This window comes from Nycticebus coucang, chromosome 7 (genome assembly GCF_027406575.1).
Source record: "Nycticebus coucang isolate mNycCou1 chromosome 7, mNycCou1.pri, whole genome shotgun sequence".
Taxonomy (NCBI): Eukaryota; Metazoa; Chordata; class Mammalia; order Primates; family Lorisidae; genus Nycticebus; species Nycticebus coucang.
This window is the reverse complement of record NC_069786.1, coordinates 82,854,651-82,880,002: the sequence shown is the minus strand read 5'-3', so window position 1 is coordinate 82,880,002 and position 25,352 is coordinate 82,854,651. Positions and strand designations below refer to the sequence as shown.

The 25,352-nt window shown below is 34.1% G+C and overlaps 1 protein-coding gene across 1 annotated transcript in view; it reads right to left on the bottom strand.

Annotated features, from left to right (window-relative positions):
* Positions 1-25,352, bottom strand: part of FSIP2 (fibrous sheath interacting protein 2) — a 103,166-nt gene that overhangs the window by 27,360 nt on the left and 50,454 nt on the right. Inside the window, exons 15-18 of the mRNA XM_053597752.1 lie at positions 24,061-24,118; positions 23,297-23,333; positions 12,097-21,046; positions 629-10,122 (exon numbers count right to left, since the gene is read on the bottom strand). Of these exons, the coding sequence (XP_053453727.1) occupies positions 629-10,122; positions 12,097-21,046; positions 23,297-23,333; positions 24,061-24,118 (18,539 nt within the window). The remainder of the gene's footprint in view (positions 1-628; positions 10,123-12,096; positions 21,047-23,296; positions 23,334-24,060; positions 24,119-25,352) is intronic.

Sequence of the window (25,352 nt, the reverse complement as noted above, 5' to 3'; positions counted from 1 at the left end):
AATTCACAATTACAAAGATGTGGAAACAACCCAACTACCCATCAATACAAGTGAATTAATACAATTTGGTATATATATTCCATGGAGTACTACACAGTCATAAAAAATGGTGATCAGGTAATTTTTGTAACAACCTGGATGGGACTCGGCACTGGTATCACAATGGTGATGACGCCAACCACATACACCAAGGCCAGAGGGTTCGAATCTGGCCTAGGCCTGCTAAACAATGACAACTCCAACAACAACAAAAATAGCCGGGCATTGTGGGGGGCACCTGGAGTCCCAGCTACTTGGGAGACTGAGGCAAGAGAATCACTTAAGCCCAAGAGTTTGAGGTTGCTGTGAGCTGTGACGTCATGGCCCGGCTCTCTACCAAGGGCAATGTAGTGAGACTGTCTCAAAAAAAAAAAAAAAAAAAAGTCAGTTCAAATGGGTTGTCTTAGGAAAACCAAACTGAGACTTTTCCAGTGAACCACAAAACTAATATGGCAAGTCCAAGTAATCACAGTAAATTATATGGATGAACTGGTGCAACCAGTTCTGTTGGGCTGGGCAACAGCAACAAAAAATGCATTCTCATCTGCCTATTTAGAAAGGAAATCACTGCCATCACCTTTGCACTCACCTCTAAGGGTTTTACATCCAGTCTTCCAGTCCTATCCAACGAGGTGCGTCTTTCCCTCTTTCTCTCTACCGAATAAGAAGTGTCTGAGTAATTTCTACCAGTTATTGAAGCTCTTCGCAATTCTGCTATACTATGTCCAGTATTTTTTAAACACTCCATCTTAAGCTTCTCAAGAGGTTGAGTCTTTACAGAAATGACTGCTAAGTGTTCAGAAACAATACGTGGATCTATTTTAATTGGTTTTTTCCCAACATGTGGAACTATTTCAGCTGAAAATTTCTCTTCCGGTAAATCTTGGTCCGATTCCTCTTTGTCTAAGTCAGAGATCGTATCATCAGAGTGTGTTCGTGCTTTTTGAACAATTCTATTAATGTCTAGCTTCCCAGAGTTATCAGCAGTTAGATTTTTTGAGCTAACTGTATCTGATGAAAAACTTGAAACTCTATCAACAAGTAAACTAGCCACTTTTTTAGGGAAGACTGTGTTTGTATTTCTTATATCATTATAAAGTTCTTTTGGGGTTCCAGATTGTTGTAGGACATCACTATAAACAGAATCAACAACATGAGAAATCATTTCTATATTTTCTGTATTTAAAACTTGTTTTTTAGAATCATCAGCAACAAGACTAATGTTACTTCTAGAGATTTCAGCTGTTACAGATTTTGTCAGTTGAGATGCAATTTTATTTAACTCAGGCTGTGGTAAGTTTTTTTCATCTTCAGTTGAGATGCCTGGAAGCTTCACTAGTTTAGCCAAGAACAAGGCCAATGTTTCCTCTAAAAACCTGGCATCTAATGTAGAATCTTTTCTGCATGGAGACTTTTCCTGGAAGTTAAATTTATCAATAATTTTGACCACTTTTTCCATAATTTTGACAGCTTCCAGAACTAACTCTGTACTTGATACGTCTTCCTCTACTTGAGGTTGAAATTTGGAATTAGAAATTTCCTTAACCATTAAAAAACCTATTATATCAGAGAGGGCATTGCTCTGACCCATTAAATCTTTAAATACAGAAGCTAGAGAACCAGAGTGCGTTAAAACACTTGTATAAACAGAATTCACTACTTTGTCAATAACTGCATTGTCAGCCAAAGGCACAGTAGGTGGTTCCTTGGCTGCTGCTACAAGTTTAATCTTACTTTTAGAGATAAATTCTTGGACTGAATTTAATATTTTTGAGGATATTTTTTGCATTTCAGTTTCTGGGGATTTGCTTCGTTCCTTATGCATGTTTGGAAACACAGATAAAAGCTTCGATAAAAATTTTACAGCGATTGCTTCCACTATGTTGTAAGACAGTTTAGGAGCATGTGATGATTCATGTGGGGGAATGTTGGGAGTTCTGATAACTTCTTTAAGGATATTTTCAACAACACTTTCAACTTCCGCACACTGATTTGGTGTTAGGTCTCCACAAAAATAGTTCTGCATCTGATTGCTAGCCACTTCTTGAAGAACTAAGTCAACTATGGTTTCTGAAAGGATTTTGCATCCACTAGTTATGCAATTTTGTATAATCTCTTCTGATCCGAACTGTGGCAAGAGATTATTATAAATAGACTGAGCCACTAATTGAATAATTTCATCATCATTGGACTGTAAGGGTTCTACATACTGTATAGTCATATCTTCATTTTTCGAGATATGGGCTGCAACTGTACTTACTAACTTCATATGAAGGACATCCAGTTCTGTGAACAAATACCTTTCAAAATGTTTTGCTTTGGTACTGGATATTCTTGAGAAAAATTTAGATAAAAGAGCAGAAATCACATTGTCTAAAAATTTATGAGGCAACATTATGGTATATGGTGATGATGTCTGACATTCTTTGCTGGCTGTTTTGGCCACCCTTTGGACTTTTTTAAAAACATCCTTCGATTCCAGAGGCAGACATGCTGAAACTGGAATATCATCACAAAATATCAAGTTAAGCTGATGTTGAAAAATTTCATTTATCACTGCACTAGATAGCTGCCTTGCTAGATTTTCTCCATCACTATTTATATTCTTACAAATGGAGTCTTGTGATTTATATTCCTTCAAAATACTGCAAACAGAGGAATGAACAACTTTATTGACAAATGATTTATCAACTGATGGTATTTTATCTATGGAAGATATCTTATCTGAAGAGGATATTTTAGACATTTTATGTGGACATGGCAGTTTATCCTCAGTTTTTGTCATAATGCTGGGTGATGTTTTATCTGTACTTGGTTCTTTATAGCTGGAAGGCATTTTAGAAACTGAAGACTCTTTGCCTACAGGTGGAGAATGTTGATTTCCCTTATCTGGCCTAAATACCTTAATTTGAGCATCTGAAAACTCCTTGAGCAGTGAATCAATGAGTTTCATAGCAGTATCATAGAGTTCAGCTTGATTTTCATCGTCATTTATATTTTGACATCTGTCATGTGCTTGGGTTTCAGGTAAGGAAGAAAAAATCAATTTGTTAACCAACTCAGTAATAACATCTTCTAACAATTTAGCAGGAAAAATCCCAGGTTTACTTTCTGGTGAGTTCTGAGGAAAGTCTTGTATACTAGGTTTACTTTGAATCTCCTTTTCTTTTACTTTTTCTTTCTCTGCCTCTTTTTCTCTTACTCTCTCTTCCTCTCTCTCATCTTTTTCTTTGAAAGGGACATTTGTGTTAGTTGAGAAGGATAAATTTTCCACTGTAACAGGCTCTACTAAATCCTTGCTAGCTTCTTGAATTACATTTAATGCTTTATCATGTGAGGGGCTTTTATTGTATCTTAATTTTGAAATATCTGATGGTTCTTGATAAGATAATACTAAAACATCATCATAAATATTTTCAATGACATTTTGAACATGTTCATAATCTGAGTACTGTACCTCGTGCATATCTGTTTGAACTGCAAATTCTCTCTTGTCCTCATTGCTTGACTTTTGGGATACTATTTCTAAACTCTTCACTTTGGGGGTCTCTATGTTTTTCTCCTGGGATTCCAAAGAAGATGCTTGAAAGGACTTCTTGTCTTGCTTAAATGATCTTTCTCTTGTATTGTCAATTATCTTATCATTGTCTTTTTTGAAATCTGATTCAAGTACTTCCCTCTCATATTCCAGATCATCAAAATCTACTGAAAAATGTGTATGCACATCATCACCTTGATCTTCTTTATCTTCTGGAGCTAATTTTCTTTTTTTGTCCATTTCATCATTTTTAAGTTTTTCACTCCAATCTGTCTCCACAGGATCTTTTTTCTTCATACTGCTAGTTGGAGAAGAAACTTTTGATACATTCTCACTATATTTTTGACTAGAACTTCCCATTTTATTTTTATCTTCTTTCTTTTTATTTGTCGTATCTGCAGCTGACCCTGACATCAGGTTAAACATGTTGCTTTTCATAATGGCAGTTATAGAAGTAAGTATTGGATTTTGGATGTCATCTTTTTTCATTGAGATGGTCTTGGTTTTAGAACTTTGCTTTCTACTCATTGTACCTTTATTTATTTCCAGAGTGTCCGTCATATTTTTCTGGTCTGAGGTTAAAGAAGTGGATTTATATGATTGTTGTGGCAGAGTAAGTTCATTCCCTTTCAAGCAACTGATTACCTGTGTAGAGGTGTTTCGCGGTAAGTGTTGAACTCTTTGGGTGATGTTCTCTGGATTTAGAAATGAAAAGAAGATGGAAGACCAGTCCCCTGAAAAAAGAGGTTGAATCTTGAATGCAGAGATTGCTTTCTGAGCTAAATCACAAATCATTTCTATAAACATGTCATTTTTATCATTTTTCTGCACACCATTGGATTCACATTTTCCTATGAACTGGTCATATACAAAATCAGATATCTTATCCACTGTCTCTTTTTCAATTGGTGGGAAAGAAAATAGTTTTTCAGCATTTGGTAAAACTTTAATTTTACTTTTCTTAAATTCTCCAATCAGAGAATTTGCAAATTTTACAGCCAAGCCCACAGTGTCTAGCTCTGGTGTTTCTTTGTCCTTAGAATCTTCAGAAATAATGGGGAGAGAACAAAATTTATGAACAAGGTCAACAATTACATCTTCCAAAAATGTAGCTGAATATAGAGAAGGTTGTGTCTTTTCTTTAGCAGATTTGGAAGGTTCAGAGACATGGTCCTTATCACTGAAAGATGATTCTTCACCATGTAAAAATGGCTGTAAATGATGATCCATGATTTCTTTCATAATGAAGCCAGCTATTTTACTGAGGAATGAGTCTCCATTTGTGTCTTCACTTTTTTGTACTTCATCTTGGAATTCAGATTTTTTCAGAATATTATTACATATGGAGTCAACCAAATTTTCAACAGCTTCTAATGGTGTACTTTCAGCATTATCTTCTTCCATGGAAAGTCGGATCTCATGTTCAGAAATTTCTTTTATAATTTCTTCAGTTAGATTTGAAGCTGCATCCTCAAACTCATAATCTGTTGGAACATCTTCCTCTTGTAGATCATTTTCATTGTGAGCTGAAGGGAAGATGTGCAGTAGGAGCTTGTAAATCATATCTTCTAAAAGAGAACGAGGCAGTACAGTCATACATGATGGCAAGGCATGACTGTCCTTCATGATGACGTTAAGCACACGTGTGATGATATTATCAGCTTGAGGGGAAGAATAGGAAGAAGACTCTAATTCTCCTGAAACTAATGATTGTACCTGGTAATCATAAATTTCTTCCAATAGCAAATGATATATTTTCCTTCCAAAACAGAGAGTGTCACTTTGTATAACTCTATATATGTTAATCAGAGATTTATATTCATCTAAAATTTTTTCATAAATTGAATAAACTGTTTTTTGAACCATTTCTTTGTATTTTTCTGAAAAACACAGATTTTTATCCAAGTTATCTGCAACAAAAATCTCTGATGTAGTGAATTCTGTAACAATAAAATTTACCAATGTTGTAACAATCTCAGTGATTTTGGCTTTTGCTCTATCTGGGTTTTCAGCAGCTGAAACATTATGTGAAAATGCATACAGGATTTTGCATAAAAGCTCAGAAATCACTTCCTCCAAAAAGACAGCTGAGTTCACAATAAGAGACAGTTCCCTTTGTTTAGAATCTACTGCTGTCGGTTGATAAGTTTGATCAACTGCAGCTGAAAGAAGAGATTTATCTCCAGATACAAATGATTGAAGATGATGGTTAAAAATTTCTTTTATTATAAAACTTGCTACTTGTGACACAGGTATATTACTTATGCCTTTTTTATCTTTTGTAAGAGACTGGTACAGATTTGAATGAGAAAGATCAGCATAAATGGAATCAACCATAGACTGGATAGTTTTTTCTGAAATCATACTTTGTTTTTCATTCCCATGTTTGACAATACATATTGCATGTTTCGAAATTATTGACATTATTTCATTTATCAATTTTATGACTGTATTACTTAAATCTGATTGAGAAATACCTAAATGTTCTTCACCAGAGGCCAATGGACTCATCTTAGATACAAGCTGAGTGATTATTTTTTCCAAATGAGTATGTGATAACATAGTTGTATATATTGTTGAAGCTTGTCTTCGGAATCTTGATTTACTAATACTGTGTTGGACTTTATTTATTAAAACATTTGCATTGAGTTTGGAATGTGACCTAAAAGGTAGTTTTGCTATAAGATTTGGATGTATTTGAAAAATAATAATTTCGGACAGGATGATTTTAGTTACCCTTTCAGCCAATGTCTTTGGGTCATTTAGAAAATCTTTATTGGGCATTATTTTCATTTCATATTCTTGCAAAATTTTGCTGTACACCATGTCAATAGTTTTATTTACCACATCTCTCTCCACTGGAGGCAAACAAAATTGTTCCTCAGCATTATCTAAAACACTAACCTGGGCTTTTGAGAATTCCTCTGTTATAAAGTGTATGAGTTTTTCAGCTTTATCAAACAGTTCATCTTCTGAATCTCTTACTGATTTTGTTTGTACAATGCCTACTACTCTGTGGAATATTTTGCTTAATACTCCAGAGACCACATCTTCTAAAAATGTTGAGGAATAAACACTGCCATAAAATAATTGCCTTCTTTCATCACCAAAACATGTATATGATGAAGAAGATAGTGCCTTTCCATCCACAAACGGCTGAAGATGTTGTTGACAGATATATTTGATGATAAAACCTGCTATCTTATCAATAAGAGAATCACTACTGCTTGTGATACTTTGTTCAACTGATTCTTGAGACTCAGAATTTTGTAAAATATTTTTGAATACTGAGTCAACAAGATGCTGAACATCATCTTCTGAATAAACAAACTTGGTTTCTTCTTCATCTTTTGAAAATCGAATTTCATGTTGGGAAATTTTCATCCTAATATCACTAATTAGGTTAGAAGCAATTTCATTGAAATTCAATTTTGTTCTATGTTTAGGAGTTTCTTTGTTAGGAACCATGCTAGATGCAGAAGGAAAGAATTTAGATAACAGTACTCTGATCATGTCTTCTAAAAATGTGTACGGCAGCAAGGTGTTATACAGAGGTAAACTCTGGCTTGACTTGATAGATTTACTGATGTTACTGAGAATTTCCTGGACAATAGTCTCAGCCACTGAAATAGAATAGGAAGAAGCAGACAAATCCCCAGAAAATAGTGGATGAAGAAGGTAATCTGAAATAGTTGCTATAATTAAATTGGTAATATTTTCTACAAAATTGTCAGTATCTTCTGGCTCTTTATCAATGTCAGGATCGAGCCCATACTGTTTTAAAACATTTCCGTAAACTAAGGTGACAAGTTCATCTATAATATCCGTATTGGCAGAGGGGAAACACTGCTCTTTGTCATCACGTGGAATATGAATTTTAGCTTCATCAAAATGATTATTTATTGAGTTTACTATTTTTTTGGTCATGCCTTGCAGCTCAACTGCAGTGTTATGCTTTGGGTTGAAAATCTTTGATAAAAGTCTGGCAACAATCTCCCCTACAAATGTATCTGGGTAAACACCCAAGGGCAATGGCTTCTGGGGTCTGTCTGATTCTATGACTTCACTGAGAACCTGCTTCACCATATTAGAGACTGCATCCAGTGGAGTCCTTGGACGAGGTAAAAGTTCTCCACACAAAAATGGCTGAAGATGATTTTCAATAATCTCTTGGATAATAAAACTGGCTATTCGGTCAACTATCATTGGGCTTCGGCTGATTATGCTTCTCTGTACTGAAGCAAGAGAGTCAGACATTTGCAAAATATTAGTATAAACAGCATCCACCATCTTTTGGAGGTTTGTTCCAGTACATAGATCTTGATTATCATATATAGTGAACCATATTTTATGCTTTGAAATGGCTGACATAACCTTATTTGTTATACGGGTGGACATTTCATTAAAATCCACACTCGGTAAATACTGCTTTCTAAAGAAGGAAGCCTTATGAGGTGGAGAAATGAGCTGAGATAAAATCTTTCTGACGACATCTTCTAAAAATGAGTGTGATAACATAGTACGATAGCCTGCTGAAGACTTGGGTAGGGAAATAAATTCTCTCAGGTTATTTTGAAGCTTTTGCAGTATAATTTCAGCTTGGAGAGGGTAATAAGAGTGGGGCATGAGCTGTGCCCTACAGGAAGATGGGAGTTGGTAGTCTAAAATCTCTAACAATATGCCATTAGTTATTTCTTCTGCTAGTGAGGTATTGTCATATGATAGATTATTACTACAGGTCACTTTTGTTTCATATTGCTGTAAAACATCATAATAAACTGAGTCAACGATCTTACTAACAGTTTCTTTAGGGACTGGTGGAAAACACAACCTTTCTTCAGCATATCGGAGAACAGGGACTGGAATGTTATTAAATTCATTCACTACATTGTTAATAAATAATGTATTCATCTCATACAGCCGGGCCTCAGTGATGTTCTTATTTTTGCACCACAATGAGGTAGAGAGATTAGAAAACAATTCTGAAATTATTTCTTCCAAAAATGTGGCTGAATAAACACCTGTATTCACACCTCCTTGATGTAGCTTGTTGTGAATGCCTACTGTATCCATTTTCTTTGTTCCATGTTTTTTGAGAGGAGACACAGAAGATGATTTTACTTTGGATTTCTTGCAAAATGGTGCTTTCATTTTGGAGCCTACCACACTGGTATTGTTTAGGGATTCTCTCAAAGAATTACTGTCATAACTCACAAATCCTAAAGAACCTTGACTTTGTCCTGATTCTATTAATTCTGACCTTTTTGTTTTCGTGAAACTAGATTGTATTTCTCTTGTTCTGCAGTTCAAATGTTCATTTGTAAAAGGTGGACTTTCAGGAGTTTGTTGTATACTGTGAACTAATTTGTCCATCAAAGATTTAACTAAACTGTGGGAAATAACAGTAAGGACAGAGTCTGATGACAATAAATCTTGATCAATTTCTTCCATATTTTCCAAAGGGTCTGGCATGTAATTGCCATGAAGTTTTTCACAATCCGTTGCTCTCTTTAAAAAATCAAATTTTCCATCTTCTACATTTTGAAGTATTTTTAAAAGTTGGCGTTCTTCTGCTGGTATTTCTTTAGAAATAGGATCGTTATCAAGAGAGACAGCATTTGTACATTTTTCCAAAAGTATTCTAATAAGTTTCTCACACACAATATTAAGAAGAAAAACAGATTTGGGGGAGAGCCCTAGGTTATTCGTAAGTATGCTATTATTTTGTTGATTCTTTGGGGAGGAGAAAAATGTTCTTGCTGTTTCTCCAGAATCTGTAGCCCTATCTGGGCATTCATCAGGCAAAAATAAGTCTAAAACAATATTAAAAACTTTATTGACTACTTCTTTGGATTCATTTGTTTTTAGGTTACCAACTAGGTTGTCTAACTTATGTGCAAGATGCTTTAATTTTTTTTTTTGAACTAGTTGCTCCATTTGTTGAATAGATGACTGCCAATCTCTAGGGCCTGTCTCTGTTTCCACAGTATTGGTTTTGTCACAAATGGACACACTATTATTCCTAACCATGGAACATAATTTGTTTCCTCTGTTGTTTTCAAAGTGTTGATTTATTCCAATTTCTTTAGACAGTACATGAATTACTCCTATTGAGAGATCCTGAAAGAGGTTATCAAAGTCAGCAGAAGCTACTCCTGGACAGTAAATGAAATTTGTTTTTATGGAACATATTTGCTGTACATTGTCAGCCTTTATAATGTTACTATTACAAAGTATTTTAATAATTATTTCAGAAATATTTAAAGCAAGTTCTCCAATAGAAATTGACCTGCTCTCAAACACTTGAGAATGCACTGACAGAATCTTGTTAAATGCTGCTTCTTGGATTTCTGATACTTTCTCTTTTTCTCTTTCTTTGGTGCCATCAGAAATGCTTGATATTAAATGGTAAATGACTGACTCAGTGAGATGCTCACAAAATTGATAAATCAAAGCATCATTGTATGTACTTTTTTGAGGCTGTTTTGATTCATATTTTTTCCTTGACAATGTAGAAATAATAGACACTTTCTCCTCACTGGAAACTTAAAAAGAAAACGTTACCATTTTTAGTATGCATTAAAGGAAACATGGAAAATGCAATATACTGGTAATTATTTGCATATATATTTCACCTGGGGAGCACCCCACTAAAGAAAAAAAAAAAACTACTGCAGAAATAAATTGAGTTTTAAATTTCAAATATTTATTTCTTATTTTGTAGAATCTTAATTTTAGCCAGAAAGTTGAGAAAATAGCTCCAAAGAATTCAAATCTCCAAGCCAGTTACTGGTGTCTGCCTTGATTGGATGATTATGGGCTCTACGAAGCTGATAAGCTTCAGGCAGAGATATGATTTTCAGATTTAGAGATACGTCCTATCACATCTTTGGTGCTTTCTAGAGATCTCATGTCTGTATTTCAAAATATTTTTAGATAAAACATTTAATGTTAATGCTGTGCTTTACTTTTAGCATTCTAAAGAAGGTGCTGCAATAGCAAATTGACTAAAATAAAAGTGTGGCAACACCAGAAAGATTAGCGATAGATTGCAATGGCAGTCATATTTTAACTACTAGAAAACAATTTGTCACAAAGAAATGTCAACCTAACTAGCCAAAGGACACTGTTTTTTGTTCTGTTCTTTGTTACAAATCATTACCTATTTGGGACGACCAACTTACGAGAGTGGCAGCTAGAGAAACTATTTTTTCTTTAAAATTATTCAGAACCTAATTGTATATTGTATTTCTTTATGTGGAATCAGGTGAGATTTTTGGGGGATGGGTGGCTTTAAGCTAAGCTTTCATTTCTAGACAGAATGTGATTGTGTTGAGATGTAGGGAATGAGAAAATAGTATTCCAAGCAGAAGGAGGCACATGAGTGAAGTCACTAGAAGGCCCTGGACATGTCTGAATACAGAGCCTTGATTATTCTTTTTTTCCATTCCATCATTTTTTAATTTCTATTGGAATCATATTGTTTGTAGCTAAATTTCCTCACCAATACTTATAGAAGATAAGTACATATCCTACATATTCACTTCTGATTAGAAAATCAATTTGATAGAAAGAGCCAAGTACTAATGAGATGGGATCAAGGGTCTACTTTTGCTTATTTTGTTTTTCTTTATTTTTCTAAGATAAGCTAGGTCATGCCTGGGCAAGTTTGTAATTGCAGATGCATAACTAACTTCCCACCCTGAGAATCCTAGCTTTAAGGGTCGGAAACAATCTCCTTGTGCAGGTGGAAAGGATTATTAATATCTCTTTTTGAATGGTGGGCAAGGGATATATCTGGACCAGTAATGTAGCAACTAGTTATTGGTGACTGGAAGTATTGGCCCAGTTTAGGGTTATGATAGTATTATGAAATTAAATTTGATTAAACTACCAATAGTCAATAGTTTTGACATAAAAATAGCTAATATATATATAGTTTAACCCAACGTAGATAGAAAATAATACTGAAAATGGGAATGTAAATATAATCCTTGTAAAGGTATATACAGAGTATTATAAAGGAATTTAAGTGAGAATACTAGAATGCAAACAAAACAAGATATTTATTTCTACTGTTCTCATAAAATGTTAATAATTACAGCAAAAGCTTCAATTATACACTTGGAAAAAACATTGCATAACTTTAAATCAATTAAACTGTACATGACTTACGATTACAGAATTCAAGTATAAGAACTTTAAAAACTCATTGGAATTCATGCCTCATGCTCAACAACCACAATCTCCTGCTTCAAAATTATCTCATTTTCTTTCATCTACAGATATTAAATACTGACCAACACAACATTCAGTTTCAAATGATACAAATATTTACCTTTTATTTTTCTTTTAGCATTGTGATAGGTTAAAAAGCAATTAAATAATCACTCCACTTCCAAGGCTATTTCAGAAAAACACTGAAGGCAAGCTTATTGCATAGGACTTCTTTTAAACATATCTTTTATTCTTTTTTCCTAAATTATGCTAACTTTTAGAGTAAGTTATCTCCTTCTTACCTTTAGTCCTGAAGTTCTTTAGATGTGTGACCACAGATGTGGTGACATGCCTTGCTATTGAATGAATTTCGCTGAGACCCAGTTCATGATCAGCAAAAGCAATGATTTCAATTTCATTCAGTGATTCTGTTTTCTTTGGGTACTTATTTTTATGCCATTTGTGCAATAAAGAAGAATCTATCCTGCTGACTTCAGGGTTGTTGTTTTCTTCTTCAGGTACACAGCTGATTCTTCTATGCCACATTCTAAGCAAACTGTTCTCCTCATTCTTTTGTCCTCCACATACCTCAGAAAAAGGGCTTTGCTTTGATATGAAAAATGGTTTCATTGCCTCGCTTTCATTAGTGTGGGGTTGACTTGGAATGCCATAGCTGGACAGCACAGTGTTGACAATGTTTTCTGCAGCTAAACATATTTTGAGTGGAGGAACAGTTGTCTGAATTTGATTTGGATCAACAACTTCTTTTAGGGTCTCATAATGAAACACTCTGGGATTTTCACTTTTTCCTATTTCCATAAATGACATGACTTGCTTTAATGCTGTTTCTGTGGAATCATTTGCTTTCTTAAAAAGTTTTTGTAAGACACTGCCTTCAGGAAGGAAGCTATTTCCTGTCACCACTTCATCAAAATAGCCAAAGTTAGGTTTTCTTGGGCTGTGATCTTGTACTTTGTGTACAGAATATGATGGTGTAGCTTCTGAATCAGGCCTTTCCACTGGCTCTAAGCTTTTGATTGTGTCATCTACAGCGGATCTGACATATGAGGGTAAATTTGATGAAATCTTACATTTCTTTTCCCTATCTTCCTCTGAATAAAACACCAAGCCAGGGACACTCATTTGTGGAGACTTATTACCCAAACTAGTTTCCTTTAACTTTGATGTGGGCATTTTCATATGAGTTTCAAATCTAACCTGGTTAACAATGTACGCATTTTCAGCTCCTTGCAACAAATTTTCCTGTGCAAGGTTTTTGATCAAAGACTCATTGAAATGAGTACACTGGTCCATTAGTGTGCCAATGATATCACTTGCTACAAAGTTCTCTTTCAAAATACTAATTGAAGATGGTTCCATTTGGCTTATTTCTTTGTCTAGCTTGTTCTTAATCATGCCAAGCATGTCACTGACAATACTGACAGCATATATAAGTAACTCTGAATGGAATGAATGAACCTGTAGAAGGGTATTCTGTATATTTTCCTTGGAAATAGTACTTAACTTGGATTCATCAGAAAGTATTTTTAGTGATTGTAATCTTGGCAACATCTTTTTGCTTAATAGTCTCTGCTGGACAGGAAAAAGGTTTTCTATAGGCATTTTCACTATTTCAGAAAACTCATATTTAGAGATATGTTTAAACTTCAAGTCCACAAATGACTCTAATATATTTAAAACCCTTTCTATGATGTCTTGAACAATTTGGTTGCTAGAGCTCACAGAAAATTTGTCTTTTGTCCTCGTAGTAGAGAATGGTAAACTGCTGGGGATTTGCTTGCATGGAAAACCATATTTACTTTTAGCAGAAATGTGTTCTTTAGTGTTTGCTGGAATTTCTTTATAATCCGGAGTGGGCAATTGAGCCAAAAAACAAAGCTGTAATTTTTCAAATAGCATTTCAACAATTTCCCTTCCAAACATATTAATTTGTGCTTTGGTATCTTCGGCTCTAGCCGAAGCTCCTTTAAGACGATGATAAAACCTGCTTTCACAATTCTCAAGAGGTGGCAAATTTAAAAGTGAAAGAGAATATTCTAATTCTTTTGCTTTTATTGAAATTTCAGTCAAAACATTTTCAGCAATTGTCAATAGCTTACATTTGTCATTTTCCATGTCATTTGATTCTGTCTGCCATTTGTCAAACATTTTTTTAAATATACCTTCCTTAGGAAAAATTTGTTCTAGCTGTGAAGAAACATTCTCCAAGTAAAAACAGGCTTGATTGGTAAGGGTCTCTGAACCTATATTCCCCTGTGAAAGTTTGAGGTCATCCAAATGTGAGAATTTTAATGGGTAATCTAACGGATGCTTTTTTGTAACATGTAATTCTTGTAAAACCATGTTAACTATTTTATTTGCTGCCACAATTTGATCAGATGGCAAAGCTTTCATATTTACCATTGCTCTGTTTTTTTTCACCTTTTCAAATTCTTTCACAACTGCTTCCAGGATATTACTTATTATGTCTTTTGCAAACATTTTTAATTCTGAAGTGGGTAATTTTGTTTCCAGTAAATTTTTGGCGTCTCCTGTTGGTTGAACGTTTGGCAGTCCAGTGGCAGTCTTGGACTGGCTGTCTTTTGTAATCTTCTCCCCGGGACCCAACTTGGTCTTGCTTTTGGCCTTAGCACCATTTGGGCCTAGGTGTGGTTTTATTGTAACTTTAGGCAAAGAGCTACCTTTTGATCTTGGTTTCAAACTTGTTTTAAAACTTGGCTTAGGGCTGTTCTTAGGGCTGTCTTTAGAAACGGGTAGCCTTAGAAGATGTGTCTCATCAGAACAAATTTCAGAGGCCAAATTTTCATCTAGATAATGTGAGACAAAATTTGTGATTTTATCGAGAACTATTTGAACTAAATCTTTTTCTACTTGCGATGGTGAATATTGCAAAAAAAGCTTTTCCAACACAGAGACATTTTGATTGTCTGCGTAAGAACGAACCTGTGATACTGCGTATCTGGGAGAGTTACTTCTTTCTCCTGCTTGTTTAGTTTCTCTGCACCTTGATGGTTTCAATAGTGAGGGATCTTTGTTGTCAGTCATTTCTGTTTCTTTCCTTTTATTATTTTCATATATTGATGTCACAACTACAGAGTACATTTTTCCCAAGACACTTTCAACTATGTCATTTGCTACAGTGTTAATATGTGCTTGAAAAACTTTTTGTGTTATGCCTGAAGTTTTAACTTTGGAATTAGATGTAAAATTTGAAATTTCATTAGGTGGAGGCAAATGGCCTATAACTTCCATTACTCTTTGATACAATTTATTCAAATGTTCTTCCACTATAGTCAGCAATTCATTATTTTCTTTTTGTTTAGAGTCTTTATTTCTCATAAATATTTCTTCCAAAACAATTCTTTGGGTTTTCTTTGCTGATATCATTTGATTTTGTTCTAGTTGATTCTTTGTAAACACAGATTGTTTGGTTTTTCCTTCCTTCTGTTTTCCTTCCTTCTGCAGTGATATTGCATTTGATTCAGTTAATTGTGAAAAGTTGGGATTCTCTTTTGAGTAAAAACCAATTTCCTTTACAGATCTTCTATCTAAAATCTTTAGCATAGTGTTGATGATTTCACTCACAATGGTATTTTCTTGGAATAAAATATTATCTGAATATGGATATATCTTTTGGATTTCTAAGTCTAAATCATTTTTAATAAGCTTCAAGGTGGCACTGGCAATGATATTAGCATATTTCTTAAGGATAGCTTGTGATACATGAATTATGGATCCAGCCTTTTTCCTGTCACTGGCAAAAGCGGAGTCTGTGAGCTCTTGACTGAGAATGGTTTCAGCTGTTGATAGTCTGCAGACATTCACATTCGATTCTACTTGGCTTGATTCATGAAAAATGCTCTGATCTTGTTTACAGTTCCCCAATTCTGTGCTAACGAATGACTTTTCATTAGGCTGGAAAGCAAAAGTAATTAATGAATCTATTCTTTCTGTGGCAAAAGATTCTAAATGATTGAAAACAGTTTTAGCAATGAAATTAACACTTTCCTCACATAGGTCAAGAGCAGATTTCTTGATGTCCTCTTTCTTTACTACAGTTTTCTGATTATCATCAGCATAAGATGACTTCTGATTTCTTGAGCATGGAAAAGACACAGTTTTTCTTTCACTTTTTGAAGCCTTAAGATGAAAGTCTTGACACTCTGTTTGGGGAAATGTATCACAAAAGGTCAGGGGCAATCTTGCTGAAGGAGAAGTCTTTGCATTCATGACAAGCATTAGAGACGTACTGAGATTATGAAGAACAAGGTTCACTATATCATTGGATATCAAAATGACATCTGATTTAGGAACTGAAAGTTTTGGAATAATCTTATTTGCACTCTCAATGAACATTTCAGAATTTGCTTCTGAATGTTTACTGGCTGTGCTACATTTCAGAGTAGGTGTGGCATATGAGAGATTATTCTGATACACTGTTTTTTCATAAATGTCACACAAGATACCTTCAATGGTATCTTGTATTTGAAACTGAAGTACTTTTCGATATTCAGTCTTATTGAACAGCGTTTCAATAATACCTTCTTGCTGACCTGAGTCAAGTTTTTTGTCAGAATTGTTTTTGTCAGAATTTCTGTCACATTTGCTTTTAAGTGATACAATATCTAACACTGTGTTAACAATTTGACTTGCAATGCTATCAGAAACCACAATGTTAGGAGTTGAGAAAGGATTTTTCCTTTCTTTATCTAACTCATGTTTTATACCTTGTAAAATTTTTCTAGCCACTTCTGTTGCATAAGAATTTAATTTAGATGACGGCAGTTGGCAAAAGTTGGTATTTCCTAACTTAATATGATCCACTGAGGAACAGGAAGATTGCTCATCTGAATATGAATCTTTAGCTAATAATGCTTTCCTCGATGTAGTCTTATTTTCCTCAATAGATAAAGGCATGGGAACTGTGAAGTTCTCTTGGGGAAAAAAGAGAGATGTTACTTTGGAAGTAGCAAAAGTTTCTAAATTTGTTAATATTGCCTGTACAATGTCTTCAACTACATTTACCTTGGTCTGCTTATCAACACTGAATCTGGATTGGAGAATATGTGGGTTTCTGTCCAAAAGTGTGACAGAAGACTTTCTTTTATAGGTGTGCTCAGGAAAAGAATCATTTGCTGAAAAGGTAATACTTTTATACTTATTTTTACTTACATTTCTTCCTTTCATGGCAGCTAAATAAAGTTTATGAAATACAGTTCTAACAATATTATCTGTTACTATGGTTACATCACCTTCAGACACAAAAGGACCCATCATTTTATCAATAAATGGAACAGATGTCTGAGCAATTGGCTCATCAACATTGTGAGACATACCACTAAAAGGAGAGTGGGAGAGAGAAAGCACACTTAATTGACTTATTAAAGCATTTTGAAAAATTTCCTTCAAAATATTTCTTATAATGGGAGCAACTGGAGATTTATGTGGTTCTTTGAGTTTTACTTCAATTTCATTTAAGGCTCTTTCGAGAACCCATTGTTCAAGAGAACGTGTTTTATTTTCTCCTCTTAGTTGTGATGTCTGTCTGATAAGTATTTTCTCTGTATGTGCATCATCTTCTAGAAATGAATCTGATTCAGCTCCTCCAGGAAGAAAATTTCCATAAGTTGGCCTGTAGTGATAATCTTCAATGCCACACTCTGCAGATTCAGTTTCATTAATTATAGTTGAGGATACTGCGTCTAAAACTAAATTGACTATATCCTTAAAAATTTGTGCCTCAGGTGGTGGATTTTTAACACCTCTTTTCGAATCTGATGAATTCTCATTTAATTCTGTCTGAATAGCCTTCAAAATAGCATTTGATATCTTCTTTGCATGCATGTATAAAGCAGACTGCAATGATTCCACATTTGTGTCTGTGAAAATACTGGTATTTTCATACTCCCAATCCATTTTACCGATCTTCTCATTTTCTTCATTAACAGCATCTTTAGTTCCTAAATTTCCACTGGCAAACCCTTCCAGTTCAGCAAAGACCATATTAACAATATCTGAAGCTGCAGCTTTCAGTTTATTTGGGTGTGTTTCTTTAGTTCTCTCTGTTTTGGAAGACACAGGAGCAATATTTGCATTGCTTTTGGTTGCCTCTTTATTGTCTTCCTGAATCATTATGGAAACAATGCTGGAGATGATGTCGGTGCATTTGCCCATTTCCTCAATAATTGAAGTAAAAGATAGTTTGTCAATGTCAAGCGACTCAGAGAGAGCTTTCAGTCCAGAATTTGCACAACTGGTGTCCATGTCAATACAGCATAATTTTGCAAGAATATATTCCAAAATGGCTTTGGAAATGAGATGAATATTAGACTTCGATGCAGCAGTTTGCTGATTTCCATTAATCTTCTCTCTGTTTTGGTGACTACAAGATGGCTGAGAGTGAGTGTGGGTTTCTGTGAGCTTGCTTAACATTTCATGTAGTGTCTCTGCAATTCTGTCTAGCACTTGTAATTTGCCATTCTCTTTGAGATCTTTCCCATCAATGACACTGTGGAGAGCACAGGGAGTAGACAGATTTTTGTAAACAGTTTTTTTATCCTGCCTACTTGGCAAAGTATTTTGTTTATCAGTGTTCTCAGATCCATATGAAGTTGTGGACTCTGAAAGAAGTGAAGCATTTCTTTGGTCTGCATTTTTACTTGATAACATTTCACAAATACAAGTTAATAATGGACTTGCCATAATGTCATCATTGACATTTGTTGCAACAGATTTTAATTTACTATCAGTGTCATCAAAATATCTTTTCTCTTTTGGAAGGATTTTGGTATGGTTGATTTCCCTAAGATTTAGATTTTCCTTACTGAGTTCCAATTCATTCTGGATAGCACTCAAAACGATGTTTACTATTTTAGCTGTATAAGAACTAAGTTGAGATTGTAATGAAGATTGCTTGGCAAGTGAAGTTTTGAAGTCCCTTTGCAATTTTGGACAAACAAATAACTTCAGCCTTTTAAAAATTGTATCTATGATCTTGTCGTTAATGTCCTCTACGGGTTGAGAGTCACTTCCTTGAAATTTTACCCGGGAACTATCTGTAGGATCTACAGATAAGTATTTCATTTTCTTTTCACTGTCAAACCATATTTTCAATGGCTTTTTATTTGGTGTTTCCTTGATTGTGGGATGAGTTTCAAAATTATTTAGTGAAGTTTGATGAACTGATGATGAAATGGAAGTTTTAATGGTATTAGAAATGCAGCCTGATGCCTTATGAAGTATATTTAACACAGCATCTGTTATTTCTTGGGCTACTGTATTAATTTCTGATACAGAGAACATATGGTCCATCCCCTCTTGATATGACAGTCCTTTGTTATCTAACTGACCAGGAGGAACAGAAGGTACCTCCTTGAGCATTTCTGTTAAAACAACTTTAACTATGTTTTCTGAAGCCTTTTGTATTTGATGTTTTTGATCTTGGCCAAAAAAGGAAACGTCTTTATTCAAGCGGACCTTTTTCTTTACAATGCCATCATTATTAAGAGGTGGTAGCTCAGACTTTAATTCCCAGTCATGAAATACAACTTTGCTTCTAGGAGCAGATTTTGTAGGTGGTTCAATATTTGTTTTGTGTTCAAAACCAGTGTTTCCCTTTGTCAACTGTTGCTTAGGAATCTGTTTTTGTGATTTTGTTTTCTCCTCCTTGAAAGATGAATCAATCACACTTTTTACCATCTTATCTATCTCTTCATTATCATCTTCAGAATAAAGGGCCATGCCTGGAACATTAATAGGTGAAAATGATCTTCCAGGCTTAGCATGATTAGATAATCTAGTGCCAGCAAGTCTGTACTTTTCTTCAGTGTCAGAAGTCGTTTTTACTCTAGATTGTCTACTTTTTTGAACACCTGCATTTTCAGGTTCCTGATGGAGCTGAGTGAAAATATCATCAAATAGCTGAAGGAGTACTACTGTTTCTTCAGATGCAATAAGTGTCTCATCATTAAGTTCAGTTTGTACATAGCCTAGTATGGTGCTGATTGCTTCTTCTATATAACCGACCAAAGAGGACTGGGAAAAAATTTTTGATATTAAATTCTGTATTTCTTCTTTGACAGCTAAATTAGCTGCATCAGGTTCAGAACTAGATTTTTTACTGTCCTCTCTTTGAAGGAATATATATGTTGGCTCTGTCGTAAGTTGCTGATAGGAAAGTTTCGCTGTGTCTTCAGGATGAGGAAGTTCATTTTGTTTATAAGATGCAAGAGTCTTCAGCCTTTCTAAAATATCTTGTACCATGTTCTCTGCAATATCACACATGGGTTCTGAACTACAAGGCAGTGAGTCTTTTAAAGGTTTTTCATTTGATGATGCAGGTTCCTCACAGGCTTTTAAGCTTGGTTTAATGTCAACTGGCAAGTCTTCCTGTGAATACATTTCAACATATGTTTTCTCAACTGCAGATTCTAATTTCTCAAGCATGTTTTCCACAATATCAGAAGCTACTGAGGAGATATCAACATTGGAGAGCACATCATCTTTTTCAGGCTCATTTTGGTCAACAAAAACTTCAGCAGTAACAGAAGAAAGAGAGGGAATTGCCTGGGTTAAATCCGACATTATTTCTTGGAAAATGCTTTCTAAAATCAATTGAGTTTCTTCTTTCAAATAACATTTAAAGTTAACAAAAACATTTTTTAAATTCTTTATTTCATCCATGGCTTTTTCTTTTTGATCACCAAAAAATGAACTCCCCAAGCTGTCAGTTCTATCAGTTTCAGTGGTAGCATCCTTAGATATTTTAGTGCCTGTTTCAAATGATGCTAATAAGTGACTGTCAGACTTACTATTTCTGAGCTTAAGATGCGAACATTGGAAGCTGGTTTTATTGTATTTGAGTTTAGAGCTTATGGGCTGTCCTTTTGTGCTATATGTTTTCCCAACAGCTGTTCTTTCCATATATGCAGAAGGAGGATCTAAAGTTGTGTTTGTTCTTTTTACTGACACATCAACTGTAAATGCACAGGGATCTGGCTGAAATGTTCTAGCTATTTCAGGTGTGTAGCTTCTGTATGTAAACTCTTCACTGCATGTACTGCAGAAACTTGAACTATCTGAAGAGAGGATGGAGTCATCAGACAGTGGATATGTATTACTTTGTAACCTTTCTTCATATTTTGTGATGGCTGGGTATAATATGCTAGTTACTGTAGCCACAACCCAGGTCATTATGTTCTGAATTATACTATTCAATTCTTCAGAAGTTACCTGGAAAGTGGATCATCAGGGGTGAAAAAAATCATGTGACAATTTATTCTACTTTGGAGGGGCAGAGGATAACATTTAATTTTTCTTATGAAACACTGCATAGATAGATTATTATCATGGTTTATTTTAAAAATTGGCACAAAAAGTAAAGAAATATAGAATTTAAGATTAATTTTAAGTTGATTTATTCTGTACTACAGTAGATTATTTTGTGCATAATATTTTATTCATATTCCCTTCAAAGCATACCCCTTTACTTCCAGCATTTACTACTGGGATAAATAACTTTTTAGAAAAAAAAATAATCACTAAATTGCTGTCCGAGCACATGGCATCAAAATATTTTGGCAAGAATATGTTCATGAGGCAGTTAAAATTTTAAACATATATATGTATAAAATTATTTTTAACAAAAACTATTTCCTAATGCAGTCAAAGTGTTTGTAAACTTTCAGAGGCATCTGTCCAGCCAGGATATAAGGATGAAAAATTAGCCCTGCTTCCTCTCAATTCCCTGATGCAGGGTGAGTCTGTGGTTTGTATATATGGAAATAACTACTTAGCCAGTAAGAATTATTTGATAAGCAACAATAAAAGATAATATTTTCTAGAGATGGAAGGGCTTTGTACCCAGCAAAAAAATCAATATAAATAATCTTAGGGAAGCTGAGGACAAAATGTCAAAGTAAAAAAAATAATTTAGATAGAAAAATAAATGCCAAACTAGAACTGAGAATCAAAGATAATTGAATAAGGGTAGGATAACAATCCTCACTTTGAGTTGAAGCAAGGAACAGTTTTGAGTGATCTTTTTCCTTACTGATGTCAATGATTTGAACCGGATGGTGACAGAAATAGAACACATCTATGGGATTTTAAAACCCTCTACTTATTGCAAATATATTTTGGGTTTACAAAAGTCATCTTCTTATATTAAACTAGTAGTTTATTTTTAAATTGTTATAACACTTAAAACATGCAGTTTATACGCAAGTAATTGGCAGTAATGTCTGGAAGGCTGAGGAATTGAAATCGGAATTTATTTAACACACGTGTGACATGAATTAAATAAAATGATTCTTATAAGAGGGCTGTTCACATATAAAATACTGCCTAAATCAGTCTGAAATTAGTCATACCTTAAGGCAACATTCAAAACAAAGTTAACATGTCTGTAGTACACTCCTGACTCATTTGAGAGCATTCAGGGCACACCCTAAGAAAAGCCATTTTTTCAGTTCTAATCCGCAACTATCTTAATGTATTTTTTAACTTATTGTTTAAACCACAGCTGATGTTTTTAAAATGTATTTTGAGATGACAGCCTATGCTGTAAAATACTTGTCTCATGGAAATAAGACCCTAGATCAAAGAATAAATCTTAAAATTTAATAGAGAAGATAATTATTATAAATCAACTATAACATATATAAAGTATAAGCTAAAATATTCTCTGCATATTGTTTTTCTTATTATCTGAGTACATAAACAACTAACCCACAACTCTTGGACTAGACATAGGAGTTTACAACCTCAGTATATAAAAGGTGGACATTCTTAAAGTTTTCTTTGTCATGAGATGTGATAGAATCCTATTTTCTAATTGCTTTCAATTATAATATTAAACTGAAAAATATTCCCTCAGATCAAAACTTTTGTATTTCTGCATACTCTAAGGATTGAGTAGATTTCCATATGACATATTATATTGTTGTTTCCCAAACCCTTTCTCTGAATAATCTGTCTAAATTCCAGAGTGGGGCCTTATAAAAATATACAATCTTATCTTGGCCTATTTCAAGTGTCAGCTCATAGGTGACAAGATAATTTTTCATGTGACCTTTTTGGGTGACCAGGTTTCTTCCTATAAAAACTGCTAAAGACAGATCTAGGCATCTTGACATAGCTCCTATTGCGTTCACCAGTAAGGTCGACAAAGCCATACTGATTAATGGCTTCCTATGATAAAATGGATTGTTGAAATTGATGCTATTCTTACGATGGCTAGATCTGTTACTGCTCTACCATTCTACACCTATGAGAACGCTACTACTTGATAACTTTGGAACACAGTAAGATCTAAATATTAACTGGTAGTAAACTTCATAAAAAAGAAAATAGCAGAGAGAGGGGATGATAAATATCAATAGATTATTCCTAGTTACATAATTCACAATTTATTTTTCTATTATGACACATTAGAAAGTATGACTAACATATTGCTTTATCAGTCAATTTTATGATACATACTTTTTCTTGCAAGCAATTTCTTTGGAAACTCTGTTGTCTGTAATGAAAGGTTGATCATTGTGTTATTACTTAGGGTCAATTTTTTTTTCAATTTTTAATTATAATTCATACATATAGTTGTGTGGAATTTTGGGTTTACAAAGTCTATCTTGGACCTCATTTGTTCTGTTGATTTTTTAAAGATGATGTCTTTGAGCCAAAAGTAATGGTTTTTCTCCCTCATTTTGAGTTGAGAAAAACATAAGCATCAACAGACTAACAAACTACGTGGTTACCAAGGAATGAAAATTCTCTCAGTGTAAAAATGTCTCTTCTAAGGGCCTGCAGTTTCCATCATTAAACACTATTATTGTAAACTTAAAATACCCTTTGGGGGGCACTCGCTGATTATGTCATTAATACTGTATAGCCAACTATTTTGCCATCTGTAGGAAGCCAATAATTTCAAAAGACATGTTTCAAAGAGGAGGAAAACAAAAGGACAAATCTAGATCATGGGAAGCTAAGAGGCCAGGGCATAGTGGGGACATACTTGAAAATGGTATGAAGACTCCAAATATATAGAGATGATAGAATCACAGTGAGGAGAAGGGGGTACATAAAGAGGACAACAAAGATTTACTCTGTATGATTAAAACTTACTGCTTAATGTTTTCAAATGACTAAATTCCACTAAATCCAAGTACAATTACAAGAATGAGGGTTTTCATGTAATCATCTGCTTATAAGCAACACTCTTATGGATTAATTTCTTAGATACTTACATATTTGAGCAAACAGGAGAAGAAAAAATGCCAGGGGCCACAGCATGGACCTGAGAGTCTATTTATCAGAAAATAAAATTATATCAATAATTTGCATAAGTCTTCAGCAATTTGTTGAATGGTAATAACATCCAGTAGGTCTTTGAAAGTAGGTCTTATTGTCACAGCCTTGTTTACAGGCTTTTAGAGACTCTTCACACTGAAGTCCAAAGGCTTTAGCAAAGCAAAAACTATGCTGTAAGGTCTGACATCCTGTCTATCTCTCCAGTGTTTCATCTATCTTGAATTTCATACATATCGTATGTTCCAGAGAAACAGAGAATCTTGCAGGTCTTTAAATATATCATGTTTTTCATATCTCTGGACTGTGGTTTTGCTTTTGGTTTTGGTCTGAGGTACCCTTTTAATATCTTATCTTTTAGGTCCCTTTTGTCTTGTGTTAACTACTCTTGAAAATCTACCTAAATAAATAAATATCCTTTCCTGAATGCTCTCAAAGCACTCTGAACATGCTCACATAATAAAACTCATTATGCTATAATATCATTATAATTTTACTTATGTTTATCCGTGGCTATGCTGTGATTCACAATATATCCTCAACACTTAACATAGTAAGTACTCAATAACACTTATTTGTTCAATACATTATTTCATTCATGTGTTTCCTTAAGATTTGTTCATCGATTTGTCTGCCATCAAATATAACTAACTTGCCTTGCATGTAATATAGACGGATTACATTACAGATTTTAGTCAATATTCTGGATACAAAAGACTTAGGAAGTCTTTGTGCAAAACATTTGAACTGGTATATTGGATTGATGTATGTCAATTACACAAATAAATATAAGTCTTAGACAAATGGAATGCTCTCACTACAGAATGCAAAGTTAATAATTAGAACCTGTTCAAAGCCAAGTTTAACTGGTAACTCTTGTTTCTCTCCCAAAATAAGTAATCAATAGTTACTAATGACATATGTAAAGTCTTAAATTCTATGAACCTTTTTGAGTTTATGTAGGCATTTTTAGGTGTGTTCAGTTTTAGAGAGAAAGTAACTGAGATTAACTGTGCACAAACCTGAGATATTAACTGTAAAGACAATACTATTTTTCAAATAAACTAAAAGTCCTCTGTTGGTTCTAGCAATATTCTGAAGAAATATCTTAAAAATTTATCCTAAAAAAAATTTAGCCTAGAACTCTGTGAAGAACATTAAAACTATGCTCTTAAAAATAGCGAAGGTTTCAGATATGTAAGAGATGATCTTTCTGAAGATAAAACAATTG